This window comes from Melopsittacus undulatus, chromosome 3 (genome assembly GCF_012275295.1).
Source record: "Melopsittacus undulatus isolate bMelUnd1 chromosome 3, bMelUnd1.mat.Z, whole genome shotgun sequence".
In the NCBI taxonomy this organism is placed as follows: Eukaryota; Metazoa; Chordata; class Aves; order Psittaciformes; family Psittaculidae; genus Melopsittacus; species Melopsittacus undulatus.
Genome location: NC_047529.1, coordinates 79,566,247 through 79,587,329, shown reverse-complemented (window position 1 = coordinate 79,587,329; position 21,083 = coordinate 79,566,247). Strand labels below are relative to the sequence as shown.

The 21,083-nt window shown below is 39.9% G+C and overlaps 1 protein-coding gene across 2 annotated transcripts in view; it reads left to right on the top strand.

The window, feature by feature from the left end:
* Positions 1-21,083, top strand: part of PLEKHG1 (pleckstrin homology and RhoGEF domain containing G1) — a 136,595-nt gene that overhangs the window by 93,649 nt on the left and 21,863 nt on the right. For both annotated transcript variants that reach the window (XM_031049816.2, XM_031049817.2), the window contains 2 exons: positions 9,063-9,163; positions 15,117-15,186. In XM_031049816.2, coding sequence (XP_030905676.2) covers positions 9,063-9,163; positions 15,117-15,186 — 171 coding nt within the window. The remainder of the gene's footprint in view (positions 1-9,062; positions 9,164-15,116; positions 15,187-21,083) is intronic.

Genomic DNA, 21,083 nt, shown 5'->3' with positions numbered 1-21,083 from the left:
TGCTTCATCTGCCTAGAAACTTCAAACTATTTGACATCCCGATTACTGTTTAATGTTTTCATTTTGCCGTCCTCATCACTGTAGTTTTTCTTCTGTATTTCCTTTTAACTTTAGGAAGTCTGTTAGATGGGGGCCTCACATAGCTCTTTAATGAAATGTCAGTAAACTACTGATAGCGTTTGTTATCATTCCATGATCTTCATCTGCTATCTGAACTTGTTTCTTACTGCACCTCTGAGGAGCCATTCTGAGTGCCAGTTTCTGGGAAAAGTTCCTGTAGCTGTGATTTAGCAGTGGGTCGTGGCAGATACCTAAAGATAGTGGGAGGTGGTTTTAATGAGTGGGTTACAACTTTGATGAGTTATTGCATTGAAGTGTTTAAGTGGGGTTACCTGTGAGTTTCTATTCCCAGTAGTTTATTCATGTCTTTATGATGTCTTTACATGTCTTTACAGATGATGGAAAATTTAGTGGACTTGTCTATGTACAATCCATGAATCCCAGTTTCAGTTTATGAGTGCTTTTAGTGCATCTGTATCAAATTTCAGTTTGATTTGACAGCCTGCCTTCCATGGTGTCTTTTGAAGGTGGAAAATTTTAGCAGATGAGCAGGGGAATAGTCTTGAACTTTGATTGTGTTTTATTAGAGCAAAAATTCATTTCAACAAAGAAGGCAAAAATTCATGGAAGCAGTCCATCCAAGCAGGCCTGAACACTGGATCAGGTGCTGGCAGGATCTCCAGAAAGACTGTGTTCCTTCTAAAATGGCTTATGAGACAAAGGCAACACAAGAAGAGAGCAGACAGTTTCTTGGGGCAAAAGAAAAGGACATAAACTTTTTTGTACAGTTGGAGTAACCATTGCAGGACATGTGCCTCCTTCCACACCAGTCTTAGGATGCAGCTGCGGAGGCAGTGATGGAAGCTGACGTGGGCATCCTCCCACATTGTGGGGCAGGGGTGAGAGTGCATGCAGGACTTGTTTTTGAGGTTCAGGCTCTAAAGTAGTGAGGGGAAACCCACAGCTGCAGAAAGCTATGCTGCTATCTCCCAGACATTCATAGTGGCAAGGCTCTTGTCTTGTCTCTCAGCTCAGGGACCCTCTGGATGAACTCAGTGCAACAACCCAGAGAGTTTGTGGGACCTCTCCCTGACAAAGTTTTCCAGGGCAAATGCTTCAGTTCAGTTCCTGGGAGCAGCTATGCTCTAACAGCTTGAATTTCTGTCACAGGATCTCTTGACTGTTACGTTGCTGACATTGATGTGCCCTAGAAATTTCTGACTCTGTATACAACCCCACTTGTGCTCATGACTACACGGGCACAACTATTCGAAGGCAGCTTAAACCAAACAAAGCGTGTGTTTTAGAGGTGCAAGGCCTAGTGTCAGGACTCAGGATTTCCTCACTGCTAATTTTGGCTGACACATACTCCCCTTGTGGTTTTTCATGTACGTGGATGAAACCAAGGGGGCATACTAGGAGTCACTGCTACACGTACTTAGTATCTGCAAATGTTACAGTGTTTTAATATCTCTCATATAGGTGAGGAAGTCACATTGATTAACAAAAATCTGTCACTCAGAAATAGCTACATGGGAAAAAATATTTTTCTTCCCTTTCTCATCTGTAGGTGAAACTTAAGTTGATACTTTTAACTTATTTGCAGACCCCTTAACAGTGGAAAGCATAGGGAGAAGTCACATCACTACCTTACTCTCTGCAATGTTAAACAGTGGAAAGAAAACTTCAAACATGCTTCACTATTTTTAGTCTTTCTTCATACCATGGTCTCACAAGTGCTCTCACCATCAATCTTTGCTTTTCTACATGCAGTCAGTGGAGTATCGTCTTACTGTGTCACAACACCCACTTTATTGCTGTTACCCGTAGCCTGCGTGTGAGCCAACTGCATGTGTAAATTGAGTTCTGAGGAAGCTGGTCATAAGCACATGTGAGTATAGTATGGCTTCTGCCACTCGGGGCTTGGGGAGAGGACTGGTACCAGTGAGGTGGCCTGCCGGTTCAGAGACTCTGCTCTTTGCACAAACAATGTAAAGAAGTCAATCACCACATGTAGTAGCAGGATTACTTTGGCCATTCCCATTTGGAGAGTTGCTGGCTGTCAGTGAGAGGTATTCTTTGTGCCCTTCTCTCTTGATGGCAGGGTCAGTGCTCTGCAAATGTATAGGTGGGTGGGTGCTTTGGAGCCAATCTGAGAGGCCCAATGGAGTTGTTTCCCAAAAGGGCAGAGCTTTGCTACCACTAAGAAGTGGCAGCCTTATGGTCAAGGTACTGTGGGACATAAAGTGAATGGAAAGGAGGGATGAGAAGCACATGGAGCCCAGGAGCTTTCTGCTTTTTTTGCTGAAGAGAGCAGAGGAGGCTATATCTCCAAGTCTGATTGTCCTCAGAAAGACCCTGGCTTTGGCTGTCAGTTGGTGGCAGGACCGTGCTGTGTGGTGTATAACCCCTGACAGCTGCTGATCTTTTGGACCTGTCCATTCCTTGGCTGATGTGAGAGCTTCCCAGCTTCAGATGTGTTGTGGTTTGAGTCCAGCTGGTAACTCAGAACCACTCAGCCCGCTTGCTCACTCCCCTCACTTCCTTCCTGCTGCTCCCCAAGGGATGGGGAGGAGGATCGAAAGAATGTAACTCTCATGGGCTGAGATACAGTCAGGTAGCTAACATATAACACAAATCACTGCTGCTACCACCAATAATAATAATGATAAAGGAAATAACAAGGGAAGAGAGTACAACTGCTCACCCCTCGCTGACTGATACCCAGCCCTACCCGAGCAGTGATCTAGCCCTTCTGGGTAATTGCCCCCAGTTCTACATCCTGGGCATGATGTGCTGGGATATGGAATAACCCTTTGGCTAGTTTGGGTCAGGTGTCCTGTCTCTGCTTCCTCCCAACTTCCCCTCTTCCCTGGCAGAGCATGAGACTCACAAAGTCCTTGGTCAGAGTAAACATTACTGAGCAACAACTAAAAACATCGGTGTTATCAGCGCTGTTCCCAGACTGAAAGTCAAAACCACAGCACTGCACCACCTACTAAGAAGGAGAAAAATGACTGCTACTGCTGAACCCAGGACAAGATGTCTTTAAAAAACCACCACCGAATACTGCTCCCAGTCTCCCCCTCCCCATATTCCACTAAAAGTAGGAAGTGGAAAGACATGCTTGCAGAAATTTCCTCCTTTTTTTAAGGTTCTATTTTTACAGGTAGAGAAGCTGTCTGATGGCCATTGTAAGCATTTTTTGAGGTTTGATTTACTGGCATCATTAATTTTCAACATCTGTAGCAGAAATAAACTCAAACAGTATCTACAGTTAAAAGTATGCTTGTTAGTTAAATATAAGTATTTAGCTGTATTAGCCTCTTGTATGACAATGTGACTGTTACTTATAGCCTGGGCTAGTGGGTGTTTAGCTCATGTTGGAACTGGAGATAACTGCAGAGTTTTTGTCAATGCTCTCTGAATCCATATAGGTAAGACACTGAAACAGAGCTGCTGCCACTTCTGCTTCTCCTGCAGAGAAGTGTCAGAAGTGGGAGGTTAAGGACACCAATTACCTTTACAGGTATGGATTTCTGCCTGCCAAGTGGGAATGTGCCAGGCTGTCTCTGGAGGGCTGAAAATGGCATGAGCTTTGACATTAGATGGGAGGTGGGAAATGGTTTCAAGGGCAATTGGGCAAGCGTTTTCACTCTCAGAGGGAAAGTATAGTTTCAGTCAAAATGAGGCTGCCCATAGATATATGTTTGACTGCTTAAGAGACTGACGAGGAAGGATATGGGAGAGGGATGTGGGGAGGAAAGCAGTCAGAAATTTTTAAGTTTAAATCTGTCTGCATGAAATGTTTTGCTACAGGTGTCTCCAAGTAAACCATTGTGCAGATTACAGGAGATGTGCATCAGCATAGTGGGCTTGTCTTCTTCCACCACAGAGGGTGATAATAACAAAGACAATTATGTATTTTAAGCAGAAATCCAGACAGAAAATTTTGATATGGGAAGGAGATGTTGGGTTTACAACTGCAGCTTTGCTTTGCAGGCTACAGCTGACTTTAAGTAATTTAAAAGAGCTGCAGTGAGCTGCTCTGACCAGAATTCAGCATCCTTGGCCACCTGTTGTGGATAGTATGCTATTTTTTGACCCACAAGGCATTCAGAGTATGTTGCTGTACATGCTGGATAAATTAATAAATAAATAATAAGAAAAAAAAGAATAAGGAAAACAAAATGGGCAAAAGGAGAATTGGTACATAATTATCTATGTAACTGGCAGAATTAGCAATGCAGTGCATGTTATAGAGGTTATTCGCTCGTATAACTGTTGCCCAGCTTCCTCTTTGGTTACAAATGTGTAGATAGTTTGGCCAGCGTGGCTCTAGCTAGCAGGCTACAAACAGGATCCAGTTTGTGGAATGTTTTCCTTCTGGCCTGCTGCATTTTTCTCAAAGTGGTATGGAAGTAATGTTTAGATGGCCAAGGCTGCCAAAACATCTGATCTGGGCCACATGCACCTGTGCTGGGTAGAGAGGAGTCTGGCAAAAATATGCCCAAATAGCATCTAGGAGTAAACCCTGCCACACTAGTAGCACAGATCTAGGGATTATGAGAAAACTGAGAGTCTGAGTGATGTTATAGCAGTGCTTGGTTTAGATCCTGACTGATTTAATATTACATATTCTTCCTCAGGCTGCAACACTGGAAGTCCTATGAGTTTTGTTAAGTAACTGGTTTTTAGCATATTTTGCTCAGATACTAAGTTTTCCTATGTAAGTCCTCATTTCTTGAGTGAGCCAAAGAGTGTGATGCTGAAGTCCAGACATACAGCAGCTTTACTTTCTCCTGCAGGCTGTATTTAGGCATTGGAAAGCAAAGCACCCTGGTGGGTAGAATCCTTCTTTTTGTTTTTCTTCTTTCTTTTTTTTTTTTTTGTTATCAATATTTAATGATATTTTCAATGTCTTGTGTGCCTGTCTCTTGGTAAAGGTGTATCTGTGCAAGAACACTGCTCTTTTCAGCAATTTTGTTTGCTTTGGCAATATCCATATATGTACAGTACTGCTCTGTTAAGGGATTACCAAGAACTTCTCTAGTATATAAGTTACTTGAAGGGGAGGGTAAAAATTGGTTTTACAAGGCAGTGTGGCTTTTACCCATATTTTTAGCATTCCCATGTTAACATTACCATTACTCATTTTAATGTGTAATTTTAACATTGCCACGTTAATAGCTGACTTACTGTTTACTGTTGTTCAGCTTGTAGTCTGTTATTAAAGGTAAACATGTGTCTTTTTTCAAAGGAAAACCTGGGTGTCTGGATGAAAATGTCCCACTAATTTGTGTTTAGTTTCTAAAGTCTGGTCATGGCAAACTTCTATTGATATCTGAAAATGTTTATCTTCATTTTGTCTTTTTCTCAAAAGTTTTCTCTCATTTCAAATCAATAGGATTATATTTTAGCCTCTGAAGTTAGTGTTGTCATAATTTTGTTCCTCTAGAGATCTTTCTTGTGTAATTATGAAGGAGGAGACAGTAGTCAGGACATGTAGCTTCTAACAGACATTTCTTCTTTGTGGATTCGGTGTGATGAAAGACAAATGTGAACATCAAACCCATCAAGGAAGGCAGGGAAGTCTGGCAAGACTCTTCTAGTTAGAACACTTCTGCTTCTCTTTTTGGAGAGTTTAAGGAAATAGGATGGAAAAATTGTGCAATATCATTAGTGCAAACCTTGCTCCATAAATCAGTCTAAGGAGATTGGTATTTGTAAGCTTTTTTTTTCCTCCTGTAAAATAAGGTAAATATTTCTGCCATAATTGCAGAGAGGCAATAAAATGTTAGTGAAGGAGGAGGTTATAAACAAATCATTCGGTGCCAACAGAGGGTCCAGAGATGCTGACAAGAAACAAATATAAGTGAATAAGGCCGGGACTCTGTTCTGATAAATTTCATTGATTTCTGCACCATGTTATTATGGCTGTAGTCTGCAGTGTTATCTTGTACTTCCAAACCTTTCATTATGACTTCAAATGATAACAGCTGTTGATAACCTGCAGGAGGTTTCAGTGAATACCATGGGGGTAAAGTACCATTTGCTGAGAAATAATTAGGAAACAAAAAAATGGCTAGGTAGCTTTGATCTGCCTGTGATGGTGTCCTTGCAGAAGACTTCATGTGCCAATATTGCATCTGTTTCCTGGATAGGTTCATGAAGTCTTTATGAGAGTACACATGCTCTATAAAACAGTATAACCAGAAGTGTCTGACTTGCTGAGTCAGTGCAAGAGGTGTGCTGCCGCACTGTGCCTGGGCTTCATCAGGCCAGTGTGCCAAGACCTTTCAGCATCTACCTTTTTCATGTGAATAGGGACACCTAAAGCTTTTTGCTGTTGTGACTGTCCTGCTGTCTGTATCACATTAGGTATTCACTTACACATGTAACAGTGAGGTAAACATGTCTATAGCTGTCTGACTTGGAGAAGCCTCAGCAATATTAACAAAAATAGAAAGCAAAAACATGAAAGTAGTTCCCAAATCCTGTGTGATTTCCTAACAGTATGAGATAAGCTACAAGATACTTCTGAATCCCAAGCATTTTAAGCAAATAACCATCTCCCTTTATTCTAGGTAAGCACAAATCCAAGCATTAGTTTCTGGATTGTTTCTGATTTGATGCTGGGAGGAGGAGGAGCCTGAAGTGTAGTCTTTAGGAACTTGCAGCAAATGGGAGCACAAGCTGTAGGTGTGTGGGATAACCTGATACTGGCATATGATATTGGAGATGCTGGAAAATTGCCAAAGCACTTGCAGGCTGCTGCTTGGCAGGAGCATTAGAAAGTCCTTGGTTCCCTCCTTCTTATAAAAGAGTTGGTAAAGGACTGAGAAGAGTATGCGTATGTGGAGAAAAACTGTTAAGAGAACAAAAGGAACACAAACCAGGTTGTGTTCATTGCACTGTCTGTAGTACTGGAGATACCTGAGGGCTGTTTGTTATTCTGAAGAAACCCAAGCTCTAGCTGTGCTGAGATGAATGACTTTGAAAGGAACTCCTCTTTATTTAATAAATTAGCTGTGTGGAGTTACTTACTGTATGATTTCCATTCCCCTGCAGACCAACCCTCATACCAGCTCAGGGTGCTGTAGTGTTTCTGCAGTGCTAAAAATGTTTTGAGAGGGTCACAATTCCATTGGAGCTTTTCTGTGCCTTGCTTTTATATGCTGATTTGTATTAGTTGGCAGAAAAGGCTATTTATTTACTACTGTCACTGGAGTAGCCCTGAATCTGTCATCTGCTTCTGCCTTTGACGTAGCATACTGCTCACTGCAGTTGTGTCTGCCTCACTGTATTGAACCTTTTACTCTTCTGCTGCTTCTGAGTATGAATAAAAAGCCAAGGACAAGTTCAGGGAGTCCCAGGGATGCAGTTCCAATGATTTAATGCACAAATATGTTTCAAAGACAGGTTTGGACTATGAGGCTACTCTCAGCTAGGAGAGAAGGTGGAGTATGGGTCAGACACTATCACAAAAGAGATTGAATGACTCTCCAGGGATCTGCCTGCTTGCCTGGCCACTGACACTTGCGGTTCTTACAGACATGGAGATTGCCTTGGAATAGGCTTCCTTTCCCTCAGCAAAATATGCTGAGTTTTGGGGGTGACGAGGGGTATCTTTAAGTGGAGGTGATGCAAGAGTGTGGATTATTGAGTGTTAGGATAAGGGAAGGGGACAGAAAAGTCTACTGATACCTAAACCTGAATCTTGGTTTTGTCTGTGACTCTGCTAACACTGTTTCAGTTGGAAAGAAGGACATGGGGACAAAGGCTTGAGAGCTGCAATTCTCTGCCTTCCTTATGAAGGCATGTAAAATCCAGAAGTCAGATCCATGCTCGATCCAAACCCTTTGTCTTCAAGAGATTCACATTGAGAATAAATATTGGCCAGAGTATGTGTTCTGTGGTACGTTTTTATTTATGACTCTGGAACACAGTTATATCTCAGAAGTTTTCATGGTCTCCTTGGCATTTTGCAGGGCGCCTTTGCAGCACCATGGAATGCTGTGTTGCTTTTGGGAGGTTGCCACACCACATTGTCCAGCCCCAGGCTTAAGGGATTTTATTTATTTTTACTTCACATTGTTTCAGCTGTTTTCACTTTTACTTTATACCCATACTCCCGCAGAATTTCTTCATGAATGTGACAGCACGTTGGGTTTCTTGGCTTATGAGTTGTAGTTAGTTAAATAGGCTGCTGGATTTGTTTGTTCTTATCTGAGAAATTTTAATACTGTAGCAGCAACAGAATGAAAGGTGACAATTTGGGAGCTGAGCTCTTATCACAGAGATGGGAAAGTTGTTCTCCCAGAACACTGCTGATCTGAGGTTTTTCTAGCTGTCTTGCTCCTACTCAGTTGAAGACCCTGGATGAGACACTATTGCCCTTGTAAACGCAAAAGGAAATCTTTGCGAGATTATGTATTAATGTAATTTGCAATGTAACTGTGCATGTAGCTAAATTGTGTGCACACATATACAACCAGATCTGTCTTCTACAAACTCTGCATTGTTGTGTTTACTGATCTAAAATAAGAAATAAAAACTAAATCACTGGTTGGTTTTCTGAGCCTGTGTTGCTTGTATCCTCTCTTTATTATATAAGTTTTCTGTTACTTAAGATTACATGAAAGACATTCTTCATCTCTTATTTTTAAGTTCTTTTTACTTTGAGCCACTTACATGATCAATTAAACTGTCATTGTAAATGAAATCTGAATACATTTGTATATCAGTAGCAAGAGAAATGTTGGCTGTCCCATCTAGGGGCTATAATTTAGTGTTCAGTCTTTTGTTAATTTCTTGGATTCAGTGAACAGGTAAGTATTGTTACTTTTCATAATAGAGGGACGGTTCACCAAGGGGCTATTGAAGGATTTATTGTAATAATAAGATGAAGCTGATATGAAGAGATTGATATGTACAATAAAACTTATCTCCATCTACTGATCTAGAAAAGGAAGAAACATCTGTTCTCGTTGCTCTTGCAGGATTACCTTGACTGCATCACGGACCAGACCAAACTCTCCCTGGGGACAGAAGAACGATCAGCCCTGTTTGGAAACATACAAGATATCTACCATTTCAACAGGTAAATTCATATTTAGCTAAATGAAAACAGTTCAGTAGCCTGAGTTACTGGAGATGGAGCAAACCAAGTAAATACTCTTCATCACTTTAATAGAGCAAAGATATATAAATTGAGAAATGGTCTATTTTTGATTCTTAGCAGGACTGATTTGCTGAGATCAGATTATTTTAACTGTTCATTTTATGAATCCAGTGTGGTCTTAATTTCCTTTTTTTGTTTCCATGCTGGGTATTTTCATGAATTTAAGCCTAACCTGCCCTGTTAGGCTTTAACTGAGCCTAGTGCAAGACCGCTGTGACTGAAATTTTTGCCTTATTAAAGGAACGTCATTTTATTCCTAATATATTGGGTCCTTTTTTGTACGCATATGCATCACCCAGGTCTGGCTTTTCTAGTGTTTTATAGTGCTAGCGGGACTCCCTGAATTAATTTCTTGAATTGTGTTCAAGTATCTTCCATTTATTGAAGGCTTCCATTTGGTATATTTACAGCCTTCACTAAAAATCTTAAGATGGGATTCTAGTGTATACTGGGAGCATGATGTTGAATTTCTTGCTTGTATAGCCAGTGCAATGTTGTGTGGAACCTGCAGTATCTGCAGTTCTAGGAGCATGCCACTACTGCTTTTGTCTGAATCCTCCACACTATAAAAAAGCTTATTCAGCATTTAAGTTAAACCTGAATATACAACCAATGCAAAAAATGTATTGGCATAACATTCCCACATCCTTTATATTCTATTAATCCTGTAAAAGCTTTCTTATCTTTACTATAATTGGCAAAACATCTCCCAAACTACTGTGTTCTTTGAAGAACAACAGATAATTTAATTGAATCAAAAAAGGATTCTGAACTGGAGGACTTATGTCAAAAAGCATCTTCAGTGTTTTTCTATCATCATGGGAAGCTACTTTAAAGTACCTCACTTGGAGTATTGTGTGCAGTTTTGGTGTCCTCAACATAAAAAGAACATGGAACTGTTGGAACAAGTCCAGAGGAGGGCCACGAGGATGATCAGGGGACTGGAGCACCTCCCATATGAAGACAGGCTGAGAAAGTTGGGACTGTTCAGCCTGGAGAAGAGAAGGCTGCATGAAGACCTCATAGCAGCCTTCCAGTATCTGAAGGGGGCCTATAAGGGTGCTGGAGAGGGACTCTTCATTAGGGACTGTAGTGATAGGACAAAGGGTAAGAGGTTCAAACTTAAACGGGGAGTTTTGATTGGATATAAGGAATAAATTCTTTCCTGTTAGGGTGGTGAGGTACTGGAATGGGTTGAATGGCCCAAGGAAGCTGTGAATGCTCCATCCCTGGCAGTGTTCAAGGCCAGGCTGGACGAAGCCTTGGGTGATATGGTTTAGTGGGAGGTGTCCCTGCCCATGGCAGGGCGATTGGAACTTGATGATCATAAGGTCCTTTCCAGCCCTAACTATTCTATGATTCTATGATTTCTGCTGCTGGGGTTACTGTTTAGTATCAAAAGGAAGAGCGGGGATGGATCTATTCAGAACTCTTGGATAAAAATGAAAACTGGAAAGCTGCTGTGTCCTGCTTTAGCTACAACAGCTGACTTGACTGTTTAACATGATGGAAAATACATAGTGGTAGGCTGATCATCTGTTTTAGAGCCTTGAGGCAATGGTTGTGAGCTTATAGCTTACCAGTGGTGACAGGATGGAAAAATCCAATCCTGGCCATTATGTTTTCTGATCCCTCACAAGCAAGGACATAATTATACCAGCATCATTGCAAATATTACCTAACAAAAATATCCTCAAGTGTGAAAGTTTATTACACAGAATAACTGAGTTGCAAAAAAAAAAAAAATTATGGAGGTTAAAAAGAAGAAAAAAAGAAAAAGAAAAAAAAGCTGTTTTGAGCAATTTTAGAGATAGATATGTTACAATGGTTAAAACTCTCTGGAAAGTTTTCCAAAGCCTCTAGTGAGTTACTAATCTATTTCAGGCCTTCTGATTTAAAATTCTACATGGAAATTGTGAGCTTGTAAGACTGAACACACATTGTAGATCCCAGTATATCTTCAAGGATTAAGCTTCCTCCTGTGTAAAACTTGGCATGTAGCTTCTGGGACCTAAGCATACTCTCAAACCTTTTTATTTATTTTTACCTTTGAAACAGGTCCATTTGGCAGTTCTGTGTTAGTAGTTTCAGATGCTGTTTGTGACCATGATTTTGTAGTTTCAGAATTACCTTGGTTTTTTTTTCAACTTTGAGTTTGACTGTTAACCATTAATCAAAGGTTTTAGTCTTGGGTTTGTTTTTTTTTGACTTTCTATAGATCTGAGAAATTTCAGTTACTGGAAATTTCTTTCAGCTAAACTACTTATGATTTTTATGTGTTGAATTGAATGGCAGAAATGATGATCAGAATGCTAGTTAGCTAGGATGTCAACTGCTAGTCTTGTGACTAGAATCTCTTTTTGGAAAGGTATTTCTGAAAGTGGAACCACTGATTATACACTGGCCCACTGGTCCTGTGCTACCCCTTGGGAAAAGATCCCCACTATTAGTTTATTTATTCAGAATGTGTTAAGTGTCAGCATTTGCTGCCTTTCTTTCCTGGCCTCTCTTATTGAGATTTCCTATAGTGTCAGTTTAGGATAAATTCTCTACCTGATACCATGACTTGATTCTGAAATGGAACTCTGCAGAGAAACATGCTCAAGTTTAGTACTTCTACCAGCAATTAGATGTTCTTAGGAGAAGCCAAGCTGAAATGCATGCTGCTGACACAGGTCATCCTGCATAGTCCTTGTCCAGCAGTGATGACTGAAGCACACAAATACAGTGCAGGGCCATTTTCTGTAACAGCCATATTCAGCATTTGCTGTGCTCTGAGCTTTGTAGTGGTAAAGGCTGGATTGTTGTCAGGATGAGCCTGCATAAAACCTGTAAGAGCTCACATTTAATGGAAAAGTTGGTTTGGTTTTCTGAGTGGAGAGAAATTATTATTGGCCACAGGATTTTTGTGACAATGAAGCTATATCGAGGCTAAATTTCTCTTTAATTTTTTTCTTTTTACTGAAAGTCTGAACTTTTCAGATTAATTTCCCAGAACTTTATATGGTGAAAGTATTTTACTAGGAAGACCACATTGGACTTGCTATGTCCATTTTTTATTTGAATGCTCTATTCTTTCAGGCATTGAGAGACAGAAGATTTTCAGAGATGCTGTTACTTTAGCATTTATGGCTATACTGCACAGTGCTTGGTCATCAACAGTTTGGTTTGGTTTTTTTTTTTGTCATAGGTTTGGGACAAACAATGCAGTTTTCTTCTTACATCTTTGCATTCCTTCCATTCCGCCGAAATTGTCTGTCTCATGTCCTATCTCTTATTACCATCTCTCACTTGCTTCAATTCAGATCAAGGTGGAGGAGAAAAATACTTGTGTTTCATTTTAAAATAGTGTGATGGTGCTATAAAATTCATAAAAATTTTTAAAAGTGCCTTATCTGAATTCTGTGTGCAAATATGGGGATTATTTGCAGACCTATAAATGTGTTTATCTCTTTCTTCTTGACCTCCTGTAGTTAACAGCCTGATACTAACCTGCCTTTTGTCCTACTGAAAGTCTTCACCCATGGTGGGGAGACAAGTGTATTGTCTTGAAAATAATTCATACTCCAAAAAAAAAATCAAAGCATCCTAAAAAGACATTGTAATGAGACTTTCATTCATTTGGCTTGAAAAGATAACTAATTCACTGCATGAGAAATAGTCTCTTTATGCTTACACCTCTCATTCTAGAGGAGTTAACATTAGCTATTGAGGATGATCCTAGATTCAGATTTTTCCAGCCCACAATAACTCAAGCTGTATAGCTCAGTTCATGGTCTTAAATGGCACTGGCACATGAGGCATACTTCAGTCTGAATCTTGTTAGTGATTCAGCTGCAAGAGTATGAGTTCCTCTAACAGTGGTCCCCCATGCTCCCTTCCTGCCTGGGTAGTTGGCACAAGTGAGTCACAGAGGCTGAGAGCTGTGGTAACACCTGTGAACAGCATAAAACCTCTGGATGTTCAGGTGAAGGGAGCTAATGCTTTTCTCTGTTGTTTTTTCTCCCTTCTACGAGGTACTTACATGGAGCCTATAATAATAGCCCTGCTTTTTCACATGTCAGCTTGGTTGTATAGGGATTTATTTAAGTTTTGCAGGATTCCTGGGCATGACACATTTGTTATTTTTACAGTAGCAGGCTGCTTTTGCCAATCCCATTCTTACCACTAAGGTGAAACAGAAGGGAGTGCAGTATAGATACACAAAATCCCTAAAAGCATAGCCCTTGCACTATGGGCTTGAGCTGAAGGCATAAGCCACTAGCACATTTACTGCATAAACCTGGACTTATTGCATGAATATATGAAGTCTTTAAGTGTTGCACTGCTGTGTCCTGTAGGAGGAATAACATGATATTATAGGAGACCAATAGGAATAAAATGGCAATCAAGGAGCTATGTACCTTTAAGCCATCAAAAGAATCTCTGCCTGCCAGACAGCAGGAATCCTCTGAGCCTGTTCACTGTGTCTGAGGTTATTTCCAAAACTCATGTGTGGAACACAGTCATTATAACTAATGGTTATGGTCACCATTGCTACAACTTCTTTTGCTGATGTAAAGGAGCTTCATAAGTGTGGGGTATCAAACAGAGGTCATATTTTTGTTCTCATTTGCTGAAGCGTGGAGGTTAAAGTGTTGCTGTGCAGAGTGGCTTAGTGACCACTGAACCTAAGGTCTTTGTCTGTCTTTGTTTCTTGTGACTGATTGCTGATTTCTTCCCTTCCTTCCTCCACTAATTAGAGAAGCAAAGAGCAAGTCAGGAAACTTTTCTGGTTTACTCCTTTTCTTACTTACAGAGGGAAATTGTGACTGCTTAGAGGGGAAAAGGGTAGTTCCCTAGATAAAGACGAAGCAGCTCTTATGCAAAACTCATTCAAGGAACCAGCTGTGAACTGGGAACAAAGTAGCCCTAAATGGAAAATCATCTGATGAGGATGAGGGGGAGTTCTATCAGAAAACAATTTGGCAGAAAACTCAGTTTCTTCTCTCATTTTCTGGAGTACCTCTTTCAGTAAGACTAAAGACTACTTGGATCAAGGAGAGACCTCTGAGGTTTTCTTCTTCTGCTTGAACACTTTCTTTCACTGAATTGGCTTTCGAGAATAGAGTTTCATACAACAATGAACATGCTCCCTTATTGCTTTGCTCCTGTTACAATGAATTCATTTCCTGCTTGGCATGTCAAAATTGTAAAATCCTCTTAGTGAGGTTTTATTTTTATGCATGTAGAATTTATATATTCCCTTCCAGAAAACGTTTTGCAGGCTAACCATTTTTCTTTAGTGAAGAGACCCACTAAAGGTAGATTAATTTTCTGAGTGAGCTTATTGCCATTCTTCTTGTATGTGTAATACATCCCTGGTTCTCATCTGTGTTTTTCAGACCAGCTCCTCATCTCCCTCAATCATGTAAAGCTCATGGAACATACAAAATCTTTTATAGGGCAGCACATGTGCTTCAACAACTTCAATTTTGTTGGTTTAAAATTCTATTAGTTGTTATACAAGCTTACACAACTGACTGACTGTATCACTGTATCGTAGAAGAGCTGTCAATCTGAAGGCAGAGGCTTAGCTTTGCTTAAGAGATCAGCAATCCATTATTATTGTGATGACTTGAATTTTTGAGCATGTGGGAACACCATTTCCTTAGGGTGCTCTTTTGCTTTCAAACAAAAACCAACAGAGGCTATACATCTAGGGGGAAGAGAGGCATGAAACTAGTTCTCATTCCCTTTTATAAGACTTCCTGCATCGTTAAGTGATTTGGGCATCACTGCCATGAATGATGAAGCACTCTCTGGCCCTGAATATACATATGTGTCTATTCCAAGGTGTGCCATAATTGTCTTTTCCTGTATTTTCTTTTAGTGAACTTCTGCAAGATTTGGAAAACTGTGAAAATGATCCCGTGGCTATAGCAGACTGTTTTGTTTCCAAGGTAAGTGGCTACTGCGTGAGTCTGTAGCACAACACCAGTTGCAGAGTGGTATGGGGAAGTAATATTAATTTATTGGCTTTTGAGACCTAACTCTGACAGCTTGTGTGACTTCAACCAAGAAAAGCTAGGAAATCTATGGAAAGGAAAGGAATTTCTCTTAGTAGGTGATAGGGAGATGCCCCTGATTTGCATTATTTTTATATCGAGCAAAAGGTGTTATTTTCTTCAGTAAGTGTATCTGAAGTGGTGGAGCTGTTGATCCAGCATTTATTTTTAGATTTTTATGTTTTTGTGGAGTATTACAGAAATTCATTTTCTTTTTTTTAGTATAGATGACCAAGTGATGCTCCAATTTTATATTGTCAGCTTAAAACCAGCCGGAGAATACAACTTGGCTGCACTTTTTAAAAAAGCAATAACCTTACCTTAACATGTGCCCATATTGTTTTCTGAGATGCATTTTTCCTGAACCCAGCAGCCATACCTTTACTTTTCTTACAGCAGATGGCTGAAAGTTTAGCTTTAAGATCCCTATCTCATGCTCTCTGACATACTTTGAATTTTCGGAACACTGATCTGAACATCTTTATTCTGTTGGGCAGTTTTGAAGGCAAAAAATATGGAGAAAGAGAAATTGTCAGGTGCAGGAGAAATACAGGAAACCAAAGTAGGTGTCCTTCATTGTAGGAAACCCAAATCACCAGTCATGGAGAAGGGGAGTGGCTACAATGGGTAGGACAACAATAGATGAAGTAATTTGGGGTACTGATTACTCAAGTTCACTGCAGACATCATCAGAGAATTTACATTTGCCTTGAATCTGTAGAGTCCACATGTATTAAGAAATAATGCCATTGCCATGGTAACTTTGGTACAGAGGAGTGGAAGAGGGTGCACACAGTTGTTTAAATTTGGATAATCCCTCTATAGGTCTCTTTCCCTTTACAAAAACCCAACCAAACAAAAAACCCACAAACCTCAACAAAACCAGAAAGTCAAACCCTGTCATGTTTTATACCTTGTTCTGAACTCAGTATTGTCAGCACCAAGCATTCAGTGTAATAGGTCTAACACAAGGATTTAGGATTAACTGGATCACCCTTTCATGGTGGTCCAGTAATTTGTTTGGCACTGTTGTGACACAAGGGGTATAATGACACTAGCTTAACACTGCTGTTGCCAGATCATTTGCTTAAGCTGAGTTTGAGAAAGCTGTTATTTACTAGGAATTGATCCTTTGTAAGCACTGAAAGATCTTAGTTTCGGTACCACTAGTACAAAAGTAGGATGTATTTCTTCCTCATTGCAATGCGTTCATGGTATGTTGCTATTGCTCCAAATAGCCTATACTTCATTGAAGGAGAATGAATGGGACATGGGCAAGCACAAAGTCCTGCTTCTGGGATGGAACAACCCCATGTGCACACTGGACCCAGTTCACTAGGAAACAGCTTAGCAAAAAAGGATTTAGAGTCCTGGAAGACAGCTGAGTATAAGTCAGCAAAGTGCCTGTGCACAAAAGGCCAATTGTGAGGCCTTCAGGATATTTACAGATAGCACACTTTGGAGCTAGTAGATGTTTTTGTTGTATTGCTTGCTTATAGCTTGGACCACTGGGACTACTTCTGGCTGAGACATGAAACAGAGGTGGTGCAAGTGATAGTAATAAGTCCAGGAAACTGTTGTGCTCTTATTCAGTTTGGCCAGCTGAAAGGAGTTTTCTGGTAGACTTTCTGGCCATTAGTTCCAAAATCCATCTGCATGTCTTTGCTCGTGCTTTTTGTTCCCTTGTCAAATGCTTTTAGCATTTGTATTATTGGCAGACAACTGCCTGATGGCTCAGAAATTGCTAGAGATTGCAGTTCTAAAAAGCATTTTTTAGTTTCATCCAGACAAATGCAAATACTTAAAAGCAAAATCAAACAATACCAAAATACCCTGCAGTTCTGGTTTTAGCCATGAAGATGTCATTACAGCAACAGCCGACTGTTAACAGGCTCCAGTTGTTCTTTCTTTTTGATTGTATCTTCCCGGCATTGAGTAGTGGAAATAAAACTGCCTTTTTTGGCAGTATGCAGTTCTTCAAGTCTTAAGGGACTTTGGCCATTTATTGTTTGATTGTTTCAAGTGTGCTGGATCTTCATTGTGAGTTAAAGACAGTGATAATATCTCACTGAAGTCATAGCTCACAGCCTTAGCTGATGGATGTAGCTCTGCTGGAGCTTCTTTAATGCTTCCAGTGGAACTGTGTTTAGGTTACACAAGCTGTGGATCTAGTGTTAATTTTCATCCTACTGGTTCAGCTGTGCATGCTGCAGCTGTTGGGAATTCAAACGTATAATCAAGTTTTCACTGTAGGTACTTTGTTTACTTTTTTAATTTCATGAAGCTCAGTAACTGCATAAAGTAATAGCCATTTCTTTCTTAAGAATTCATCTGAAATGACACAAAATTGGTTTACATGTATAACAAAACAGTTATGGTCAAAGTAACTCTGGAGCTTGTTGCAACTAAAGTGTTATATAGTCATAAAAATATCTAGGGAGTTCAATTTTTAAGGCCTAGTTTTAGACTGACAGATATTTGATAGACTGTTTCTTTGAACTTTGTTATTTGGTTTCGCTCAATAAAAATTGTATAGCTTATTATCCTTCCCTCACGCAATCATACATTGCTGTGCTTCCAGTGTATAACTTCCATGCTTGAGCAGTAAACAGCCCTGCAAATTTTACTTTTAAGAGAAATTGAGTAATGATTATCAAATCACATTGGCACATTATAAACAAAATCTCATAATTGTGGATTTGAATCTTAACATTTGTTGTACAGAGTTCCCAAAGCAGATAGCTCTGAAAATGGCATCTTTTATTCATTAGCAGACTTCAGCAAGATTTATAACCTAGCCAGTAACATGGAACCCACCAATAAAATAACCAGGCAGAGCTATGACTAAATATAAATATAAGTATTTGATAAAAACTTACAATGTTGCATTAAATTCCTCTGCTTCCAGATGATCTGAGGGTCCTTTCCAACCCTAACCATTCTGTGACTGATACCCCACAGGCAAAGAGGCAAAAATGCAGAAAGACATGCTTTTTAAAACCTGCTGTCCAGTTATGAATTGCTGGTTTACCTTTCTGCCCCAAGCTTTAGATAGTGCGGGTGGGTATTCGTTTAAGCAGTGTGGGATGGCTGCTGCATGGGAATAACCTGCCACTGAGGATAATGATGTACTAATTGAGTTTCTACCGGCTCTGGTCCTGCCTCTTTGTCTAGAATTGTATTAACTCTAGTACATTAAATGTCATGGAGACATTTTGTTGCTAACTGTAATCAGAGGCTGATAAAAAGTTTCCAGTGCAAGTTTAGCTATAGCTTAATTATTCACATAAAAGATTGCTTGTAAGTTTTCTTGCCAACTCAGTCTTTCATTTTCATAGTAATGATGCCAACGTTAATTAGAAGAGTGACTTGAGTACTCTACACATTTACATTTAAGTGAGTTGTTGTAAAGGAGAGCTTAATTCTGGCACATTGCTCTTCTCACTCAGCACCCCAGAAATTCAGAACATGTGTTTTCTGAAAGACACACCAACAATTTAACCAAGGGGAAAGGGAGAATTACTCTAATCTAGCATCTCATTAATGAAGAGGAGATCCAGGCAATTGGCTTCAGTTTACACTCTGACTCAGCTCATTTTCTCAATCTCCATTTTCTTTTAAAGTGCCTTTTATGGCTATAAAAAAGCACAGAGCATTGAGAGAAGATCAGGGACATAGCCACGTGCTTGGCACTTCATGTGGAGGAGACTTGCAGTGAATTGATGCAGCAGCAGGGGACAAGTTAAGTACAGCTTGGATCTGCTTGCACTTGGCTTTGTTCTTGAGGGTGCCTTGTAGTCAGCACAGATGAACTCTCAGCTTGAGTCTTAGGTTTTCCAGCTTCTACCAAATAACAGGTTTGGGACCCAGGATTAAAAGTGATCTGTGGAGTGATTCCAGTCTCCCAGCAGAGATCTTTGTTTTTTTTTCTGGTTTGAAGATAGTTGAGGTGAACAAAACTTTCAAGCTGAGGAAGTTTAAAAATGTCTAGAGAAATACTGATGAGCATAGCTGAGGTTTTGCTTATAGTGTGAATCCATCTTAGTCCCACTTTTTTGTTGCTTCTGAGCACAGCTGACAGCATCGTCTTTAGCCTGCACAGTTTGTGCCCAGATATGCTCCCAGTTACACAGCGTTTTATCTGGGGAGTCTGCTGTGAGGCAGAGAAGACCAGCTGGGAGTGTGAACTGTAAGTCCCTTCTTTGACCATGCAAAAATAACAAGGCAGGCAGTGGAAACACAGCCTTCCCCAGTAGTGTGGCTTCCTCAGGCGGAGGAAGAGCCTGTCTTGGAAGTGGTTCCCTTGGCCATGCTCTGAATGTGTTCCTGCTGATGCCTAGGCAAGGTGTATGATGTTGATTCACACCAGGTTTGTAAGTTTGAATGCGTATCAACAATCTCATTCTGGAGGCAAAACACATGTAATTGACTTTCTACTGGCATTATGCTTGCATGCATCGGTAAAAGCAAATGCTTTCTGGTGGTTTCATGTGATGAAATGAGCTGTGGTGCAATGAAGTGAGTACACATGTAAGTGCAGTATGAATTTTGGTGTCGTGTTTGTTCAGGAAGCAGCAGTGATTGTGAAACAATTCTTAAAGTTTTTTGAGGTGTTGAGGGCATGAGAAACTACCTTTTTTATTTTAAACAAGTTTGTTCCATTTAACAGCTAGACTAAAATCCTTTTAAAAACAAAAATCTCATTCAAAGTAGTTTTGACCTTGTGTGAAAAACAAAACAAAAACCCAACAACCAAAACAAAGAGGGAAAGTGTGAAAAGGCTCCTGGGGATTTCAGACTTGCTTTTGATTTTGTGGAGAATGTGCACTCTGTCCACTCTGAAACCTTGACATGTTTAGCCTTGCTTGTTTTACAGATACTGTTTTCATTTGTTAAAATTTCCCAACAGATTTTTTTTTCCTTTTCATTTGAAAAGCCAACAAGGATGTGACTATATTTATGAGCAGAATACATATATATGAATATATATATATATATATATATATATAAAACAGTACAAAAACTTCTGCAGAAATCACATTATTGTGTGATTATAGCCATGGGAATGTATTAGAATTTATACCAAAGTTCCTAAATGAGTACCTTGTGTGCATATATATGTGAATATATAAAATAAATTACCTTTTTTTGTCATACTGAATTTCATTCTTTTGCTCTCTCTTAAGCACCCTGACTTATTTTAAGTGCTAGCTAGTTTAGTGGAAATTGCCATAGAAAACTGCACATTGTAATCTCTGCAGTGCTCTTCATTTTGAACAGAGGGGGATTGGAGCTGTGGCTGGGGTCCCAGGCATGGACATGAACAGGCTATGACATGAGCTCACTGCCTCTGGATGTAGACATGGCTGTGAAAACTAGCAGCAACAAAATTAGTCTAAACATAAAAAACAAGCTAAACCATTTAACTGTATTTGTACCAAGACTATATTTACTTGGTTTGTTGGTTTCTAGCAGACCAGTTTAATAAGCTTACAGCCTGCTAGTGAGTAAATGGGGACTGAAGTCCCCTAGAAAAACATTTCTTAGACATTTGTTCTAGTTACTTATTTTTTCAAGACAGTTAATATTGATATCCAATAAGAAATACTGAAATGAACTGCAATGATTTGTACTCATGTGGAAAAGGATCTTTACATGGCATCCTTATGAATCACTGCTCAGTGGAGAAATGGATGGTACAGACTTCTTTAACCCCTGCGAGAAGGGGAAAGGAGCAGTGCTGTTGCAAATGAGAAAGGGTACTGCCTGAGCTAGCTCTTTCTGATGTATGG